At 42.9% G+C, this 8,759-nt stretch overlaps 1 protein-coding gene across 1 annotated transcript; it reads left to right on the top strand.

Moving 5' to 3' along the window:
* Positions 1-1,520: 1,520 nt before the first annotated feature.
* Positions 1,521-2,794, top strand: LOC143272914 (mitochondrial glutathione transporter SLC25A39). The gene has a single exon (XM_076569776.1). The coding sequence runs from the start codon at positions 1,558-1,560 to the stop codon at positions 2,632-2,634; it is 1,077 nt and encodes a 358-aa protein (XP_076425891.1). The 5' UTR covers positions 1,521-1,557; the 3' UTR covers positions 2,635-2,794.
* The last annotated feature ends 5,965 nt before the right edge of the window (positions 2,795-8,759 follow it).

Here is an 8,759-nt window from a genome sequence, read left to right as displayed (position 1 = left end):
TGGGTACTCTGCTTCATGTTTGTGCCAAGGTACGTGTAAAGAAACATTTTACGAAGGGCAAGTCTACTATCTGTCCAGTTCACTAAACAATATGAGATCTTACAATGGTCCTGTCTGAAAGCATGTATCTTCTGTCATCTAAAACAACTCTGCATTAAAGACTCTGAGACAATGCAAAGTCAATTCTTTTGAGTGCTTATGACAACCCAAAGTATTCAAAGTCTAATAAATGTAAACAGCATGAAAGGAAAAAAAAACTGTGGGAAACTGTAGGAGTGTGGGTGGGGTGGGGAAGTACTGGTATTTGGGATTCCCAGAAGTTTGCATGGAGCAAGCTGACGTGTATCATAGCTGAGGCATTACAAACAATAACAAGTGCTTCTTTTACAGCCCAGAGTTGCTACGACAGAATTAAATCTGAAAAAGAAAACACAGGCAGCAAAATCTTCAGATGAATTCAACTAGAAATGACTTGTAGCGGGGGCCTACATCATGGCTGAATACTTCCTGTAGATATTCCAAAGAGAAGAGTTTGAATGCCATTTAGTATCTACATACTTAGCCCATAATTAGAGAGAATTTATACATGAAGCTACATTATGTTGGTAACTAACTTGTTCTGCACACTTCATTCTTGTGAGAATTTCTGACCAAGAAAAAAAAATCATAGTTTATGTTAAGCCTTAGAAAAATATATTGTGTGAAATGGCAAGATGACTCAGCTGCTAAAGCTGGACAAAATGCATACATTTCCCAGAACCCACTTTTAGGTAAGGAGAGTGCTAACTCCAAAAAGTTGGCCTCTGATCTACACACACACACACACACACACACACACACACGCAGTGCAAGCACACATGTGTACATGCACACACTCACATGCAAGTGCACACAGACACACCTTTATATTTTTAAAACTGTGTTGTATCAGAGAGATCAATGGAGTATGTGGAAGGATTGGACAGAGGAAAGAGAAGAGGTAAATGACATGATTATAATTGAAAAAAATAATTATTATTAAAAATTTTAAGATTTTTTTAATGCATTGCAATGTCACTTTCTCATCATGTCTGTCTTCATGCATAAAGCAAAATAGACACAGAACTCAGTTGATGCTAAATTTGGGGCCTTCTTTCATTAAGTAGCTACAGAATTCTTGAAGGTTAGCCCATCATTGACTCTTTAAGCTGAAAGAAATAATCTTGGAGGAAATTACACTCAGTCTTATCAAAGAATATACAACAGACATTCAGATGCTGTCTCAGGAAGGCCTGCCCTCGGCAGAGGGTATATGTGTTTCTCTCCTGGGAAACTCCCCAAGGGTCAGCAGTGCTGCACTTGGCATAGGGCATATTTTCAGCTGTTGTTCCCAAACTACCTAGTGGCCTATGGAGCATCACAGAACACAGCATTACTGACTCCCCTCCAGTATCTGCTCTTTAAAGGAAACAAGATGTTGGGAGAAAAAACAGTGAGTTCTCCCAGACTACAGACACCTTAGAAGAGGAATTGCAGGCGGCGCAAGCACGGGCTCAGAGCCAGGATTGAAACGCCAAGATGGATGATCAGGATCCTGGGGGCATTAGCCCCCTTCAGCAAATGGTGGCCTCGGGAGCTGGGGCTGTGGTCACCTCCCTCTTCATGACACCCCTGGATGTGGTGAAGGTCCGCCTCCAGTCTCAGAGGCCCTCAGTAGCCAGCGAGTTGACACCTTCCAGATTCTGGAGTCTCTCCTACACGAAATCGCCCTCGGCTCTGCAGTCCCCAGGGAAGTGCCTCCTCTACTGCAACGGCATCCTGGAGCCGCTGTACCTGTGCCCAAATGGTACCCGCTGCGCCACCTGGTTTCAGGATCCTACCCGATTCACTGGCACCTTGGATGCCTTTGTGAAGATTGTGAGGCATGAGGGCACTAGGACCCTGTGGAGCGGCCTCCCAGCCACCTTGGTGATGACTGTGCCAGCCACTGCTGTCTACTTCACTGCCTATGACCAGCTCAAGGCGTTCCTATGTGCTCAATCCTTGACCTCTGACCTCTGTGCACCCATGATGGCCGGTGCCCTCGCCCGCATGGGCACCGTGACGGTGATCAGCCCCTTGGAGCTGGTGCGGACCAAGCTACAGGCTCAGCACGTGTCCTACCGCGAGCTAGCGACCTGTGTTCAAGCTTCGGTGGCTCAGGGGGGCTGGCGCTCACTGTGGCTGGGCTGGGGTCCCACCGCCCTTCGAGATGTGCCCTTCTCAGCTCTGTACTGGTTCAACTACGAGCTGGCAAAGGGCTGGCTGAACGGGCTGAGACCGAAAGACCAGACGTCCGTGGGCGTCAGCTTCGTGGCTGGTGGCGTCTCAGGAATGGTGGCTGCCACTCTTACTCTGCCCTTTGATGTGGTGAAGACCCAGCGACAGATCGCACTGGGGACAGTGGAGGCTGTGAGAGTGAAGCCCCCAAGAGTTGATTCCACTTGGCTCCTGCTTCGGAGAATCCAGGCCGAATCGGGCACCAGGGGCCTCTTTGCAGGGTTCCTCCCAAGGATCATCAAGGCTGCGCCCTCGTGTGCCATCATGATCAGCACTTACGAGTTTGGCAAAAGCTTCTTCCAGAGGCTCAACCAGGAACAGCCTCTGGACCACTGAAGGGCAAGGAACAACCAGCTCTTGCTCGGGTCGGGACAGGAGACTGAGCCAAGTGCCTTCCCTCCTACCCAGTCATCCAGGCTACCCTCACACGTGGGTTCCTGCTGCTCCCACCACGACCTCTCGTCCACCTCCAAGTTCAAGACCAAATCTAACAGCCGCCCCTCTCTTTGTATCCCCTGATGTTTGTTGTAGCCTGGCCCCGAGGAATCAGGATCTCGGGCCAGGCAGCCCTGTTGATTCCCCTTCTAAAGATGATGACCTTCTGTAAAAAAAAAAAAAAAAAAAAAAAAAAAAAAAAAAAAAGAAGAGGAATTGCAGATTTTTCTCTTTACACCATATGCTCTGTTTTTGCAGTGTATCTCAGCATTCTGTGTGACTCTGCCACACCCAGCTTTCTTGCAACAACTGAGCTGCTGAGAGCAGGATCACTAACCCAGGCAGATCAGTCCAGCAGTGTTTAAAAAAACCAAAAAAAAACAGAACTCCTCAAGCATTTTGTATAATGACACAAAATGTAAACAGTCTAATATTTTCACACACTTGGGTTTTATTATGAAAGTATGTGGTAGTATTGGTTCAAAATCGGTGGCAGATAAAAGGGCTTCTTCGAGAATGGGAAAGAGACACCAGCTGACCCTTGGGACTCACAGGGCTCTTGTTGCACAACTTGGGAAAAGTTGGAAAGTGGAATCTTTAGTGGAGCTCTTACTCCCTCTGGTGATCGCTAAATGAAACGTAAATGTTGCCTACCAGGTTCTGCAGAGCTTCTGAGTGCCCACACCTGGACTACCAACCCTAGAGAGAATGTCACAAATACAAAAATAAGTTCTACTTTTCAACCAATTCACTGAAAGAGAAATTCACCAGAATTTGGTGCTATGTTAAATTTTAATTTTTTTGTTCAATATGTATATCTTTAAATATCTACATTTCTTCATACATAGGACTAAATTACCCAACAAAAAGCATTAAAAGTCTTCACATGGATGTAAACTAGACTCATTGACTCATAACTCACACTTCTATTGAATACAGTGGTCCCTGCTAGTCACTTAGTAACTGACTCTTTTATCAGATCAGCTGCCGTGTGTCCCAGAGCTCGTGTTCAAATATCTCATTTAACATAGTAACCCTAAACCTAGATGATGGCAATTCAAATATACCAAGAAAAGCCATCAAGCATTTCATTTGACTGAAAAGGTAGAAGTACAATAAGATGTATCAGATGATATTTAAGAAGTTCATATTCTCAGAGACTATTACAATACATTGTTTTAACTGTTTTCATGTTGGTTATTCTTGTCAATATCTTACAGTGCCTTAATAAATTAAAAGTTATTGTAGGTATATAAGCATAAGAAAATTATTTTGTATATATATAGGATTTGGTACTATCTGTGATTCCAGACAGCCAATGAGATATATTAAAATATATCCCTTATAGAAATAGAGGAACGGTTGTTGCTCCCACAGACATTTGTACTTTGTTATAACTGAAAAGTGGAACATAGTGAGGTGTGATGGTACTCATCTATAATTTCAGCTGTTGGGAGACAGAAGCAGGAAGATCCCAAGTTCTAGGCCAACCTGGCTACAAATAAGCTCTAGACCTGCTAGGTAATTTACAAAATTGGTCCATAAGTGAAAAGTCAAGAGTCTCGACATGAGTGTTCCCTTTTGGGTTCTCAAAGACAATCCAGTTGAAACCACCTTATTTCAAATTTTAGATTAAAATTTAACTTACTCCCAATCATTGCACAGAGCCTTGATCTGCCTTCCCAAGAATTTCTCTGTTCTCTGTAGAAGCCCAGGACCAACATATACTTAAACCTCCCCTGTTCAATGTCATATATTCCATGTCCATCACATCACACAATTCTATAATGCGTCCTATTCATTTTTATGGCAGTGTCCAGTATATAACCATTGAGAAGACAAACATACATACATACATGCATACATACATACACCCACACACCCATACATGCAGACAAATAGCAAAGAGAGCCACAGTACAAACATCTGCTTCTCACATCTGGTAGTTGCATTTATAGGGACATTTCTAGAGATAAGAGTCTTGAACCTGCAATAGTAATCACATCACACAGTAAAAGAAGTTAACATACTGAGCAGCAGCTTCAGCATGTGCCGTGTTAGGAACATTCCCTACACTGCCTCACTTGACCTTCAGGATACCCCTGATATAAATTGAAATTACCTGTGGTTTATAGATGAGAACTTGAAAGCCTGATAAGTGACTCAGCCTGTGTAACATGTCTCTCTCAGTGGCTCCAGTTTTTACAAATAGGTTTGTTTGCGTTCAAGGCCAATGCTGCTTACATTTACCAAATAAGGCCATGATTCTGGCCCATGTTTCTTGGATGACCTTTGGATCTCAGATAAAGATAGCTGTCCTCTCTGTCTGTGCCTGACAACCTTCTTCATGAGTTCTGAGTTATTCTCAGTCCTCAAAGATGGAAACGATCTTAGAGTAAACATACAAATATGAGGTCACTGGACCAATTTTCACTTCAGTCCAAGAATTATCATTATTATTATTTATAGCCCTTTATTGGGTGTTTTATTGCATGATGAAATTCCGTGGAGTACTAAGTGAACCATATCGTATATCATTAGAAGCATTTGAACACTCACTGAAATTATCCTCCAAGTATTTATTGAAAGCTATGAGCCAATTTTGTGTTAGACATTGGAGATATCATGAACCAGTCCTCAGAGTTTCTAACTGTGGAGTCCTAACAGCAGAGTGGAGATGCAATGGGCTAAGCATCACGGTATAAAAGAAGGAAGAGGGAAGCAGAGCAGGCAGAATGGAGACTTGTCCCAGGAAATGTGATCTCAATAAAAGAAGTTCCATGCAAAGAAAACAGTACAGGGAATAGGAAAAAATCAAGATAAGTTAGCCTGTAACTTAAGACTCTGTAAGATATTTGATATGAGAAACAGGAGGAAGGTGGACAGATTGGAAAAGACCTTGAGTTAAGTTGAGGAACTGAAGCTTTGTTATGAGTAAATCTGACACAATGATTACAGGAAAATTAAAAAGCTTGTGAATTTTACCAGTAGCTCCATAGAACTGCATGGAAAGAGGCCACAGTGTAGGTAAGATACTTACAGTGACTGCTTCAGTACCTAGTGTAGACCCAGTTAGCTGGTTAAAGGACACAGGTGTAGTGGTACTTGAAAAATAAAACTGTTAAAATGGATAAGTGATAGGATTGTATATGTCATATATATGTATATACATATATGATAAAAGGCTGAAGTGAAAGGGTGAGTCAAAAGCCAGCTAGATAAAATATCATCTATAAGATACAAAATAATAAAAAGAGGGTCTAAGTAAATGAATGAAACATAAGTACATTTGATATTTCAGGAGAAACAGTGTTAGCTCTAATCTTAAATCCAGATATTTTGTAGTTTGAATAGAGATACGGCTGTTTTCAACAGCATTGTGGAGAATGAGTGAATGGAATGATTATTGTAAAGACAGTGTGGCATTCCCAAGGGCTGGAGTGCAAGTAAGAATGAGGACATGGCCTTTCGAACTTGGGCCTGGCAGAAGGGCTCGCTCAAATAAGGGTAGGGAGAGTTAGAAGGACCTTTCTGCCATCATGGAGGTGGTGACCCGAGAATACACCATCACCATTCACAAGTGCATTTATGGAGTGGGCTTCAAGAAGTGTGCCCTTGGGTACTCAAAGGAACATGGAAATTTGCCAAGAAAGAGATGGGGACTCCAGAGGTGCACATTGATACCAGGTTCAGTAAAGCCATCTGGGCCAAAGGAATAAGGAATGTTCCATTTAGTATCCATACATGTTTGTCCAGAAAACATGATGAGGATGAGCCAAACAAGCTCTACACCTGTGTCCCTGTCACCATATTAAAAACAAAAACAAAAACAAACAAACAAACAAAAAACCTACAGTCATTGTGAATGAGAATTAACTGCTGAATGTCAAATAAAGTTATAGAACCTACAACAACAACAACAAAATGATAAATAAATAACGGATGAGTGCTCAGTGAACATTCTGGAAGCAGGGGGAAAAGGCATGTGAGAGCTGGTGGACAGGGAAGAGCTGTAAAATGCTCTCTTCTGGGAATGCAATATGAATACATAGCAGCCACAGTGGTCTGCACTGGGCCTGTCAACAATGAATCATGGTTCATGGATCAAGGAGGTATTCACAGGGCCCGACCCCTTCCTACTGAATTATTGGCTACTAATGGGGCTGGAGCTGGGGGTAGGAGGCAGTCATGATCTTCAGTTGTGTGCCCACTGATGAGCCCACCAGGCCCAAATGGATAGCTCCAAATCTGTTGTCACAAATGTCCCTGGTTAAAGTCAGTTGGTCACAAAAGACACAAATGTGGAAAGGGACTTGCAGAGAGGAGGGAAGGTTGACAGTGTGTGGGGGAATAAGAGGATGGAGAAAAAAATCAGAATTCATTTATGAAACTGTCAAAGGACCGAATTTGATAAAATTTACTTTTTAAATATAAGAATGAAGAGACAACCCCTGACCTTTTGTGTAATTTCTGTCATTGCTCGGCTGTCTACTTTCTGAGGCACAGAAACGAACAATAACTTGATCTAGAATTAATGCTGTTGTCTTAGTTGGGGTTTCTATTGCTGTGATGAAACACCATAACCAAAAGCAATTTGGTAAGGAAAGAATTTATTTCAGTTTATAGTTCCACAACAAAGTCCATTGCTGAGAGAAGTCAGGGCAAGAAATCAAAATGGGCAGCAACCTAGAGGCAGGAACTGATACAAAAGCCCTGAAGGACTGTTGGTTATGTCTTGCTAGTCAAGGATTGCTCAAACTGCTTTCTTCTTCTTTTTCTTCTTCTTCTTCTTCTTCTTCTTCTTCTTCTTCTTCTTCTTCTTCTTCTTCTTCTTCTTCTTCTTCTTCTTCTTCCTCTTCTTCTTCTTCTTCTTCTTCTTCTCCTCCTCCTCCTCCTCCTTCTTCTTCTTCCTCTTCCTCCTCCTCCTTCTCCTCTTCCTCCTCCTCCTTCTCCTCTCTCATATATTACACCCCTCCCTCCTCTCCTCCCAGTTGCTTCCCCTCTTCACCTCCATCCAGATCCACTTCTTTTCCACTGCCCTTCAGAAAAGGGCAGGCCTCCTAGGGATATCAACCAAACATGACATAACAAGTTACAATAAGACTAGGTGCATACCCTCATATCAAGCTAGCTGAAGCAACTCAGGAGGAGGAAAAGGGTCCCAAGCACTGGCAAAAGAATCAGAGACAGCCCCTGCTCCCACTGTTAGGAGTCTCACAAGAGAGACTTTTCCAGAGCGATAACAGGGACCCCACACCAGGAGTGACTGGGAAAGGGAAGGGGAGAGGGCTTGGCCCACAGAATAGCTTAAAGCACAACCCAGCGAGGAAAGTTGTGGGATGAAGTGAGGTCATCCACTTGTAACAAGGACACCAAGCTACATTACCATAACATATGTGCAGAGGACCTAGCCCAGAGCCGTACAGGCTCCCTGATTGTCACTTCAGTCTCTGTGAGCCCTTATGAACACTGTCAGCATGATTTGCTATACACTGAATGCCAAGGGTGGCATCATCCACAGTGAGCCAGACCCACCGACATCAATCACTAATTAGGAAAATGCACCACAGGCCAACCTGGTGGGTGCATTTTTTCAATTGAGGCTTCCTCTTCAAAATTACTTTAACTTGTGTCAAGTTAATTTAAAACTAGCTAGCACAGCTGTGTTGGTGAATAAAAGAAAAATCCAGTGGAGCAAAGATGCACACGTGTACACACACACACACACACACACACACACACACACACACACACACAAATACACATAAAGATATTTTTTTTCTTCATTTGACTTTAACACTTCAAAGGAGAAGTGGTGAATGATCAAAGCTGAAGGAATGGTGAGCTGGCATGTTATAACAGGAACAAGTCACTAAAGATGTAGAACTCCAAGGGCTGAGGGACAAAACAAGACCGCTTATGCACAGGGAAATGGAAGTTACCAAAAGTAAGGGCAGAAAGGTAGAACAGTGTGAGTCAGTTCCCTAACTGAAAGTCTTCTTAAAAGTATAAATCAAGTGCTGGGG

The sequence above is a fragment of the Peromyscus maniculatus genome, chromosome 4 (genome assembly GCF_049852395.1).
Source record: "Peromyscus maniculatus bairdii isolate BWxNUB_F1_BW_parent chromosome 4, HU_Pman_BW_mat_3.1, whole genome shotgun sequence".
Classification (NCBI taxonomy): Eukaryota; Metazoa; Chordata; class Mammalia; order Rodentia; family Cricetidae; genus Peromyscus; species Peromyscus maniculatus.
This window is presented reverse-complemented; position numbering and strand designations above follow the sequence as displayed.

Excerpts from the sequence above, each read along its gene's own strand:
- LOC143272914 (XM_076569776.1), top strand. The coding sequence starts at position 1,558 with ATGGATGATCAGGATCCTGGGGGCATTAGCCCCCTTCAGCAAATGGTG.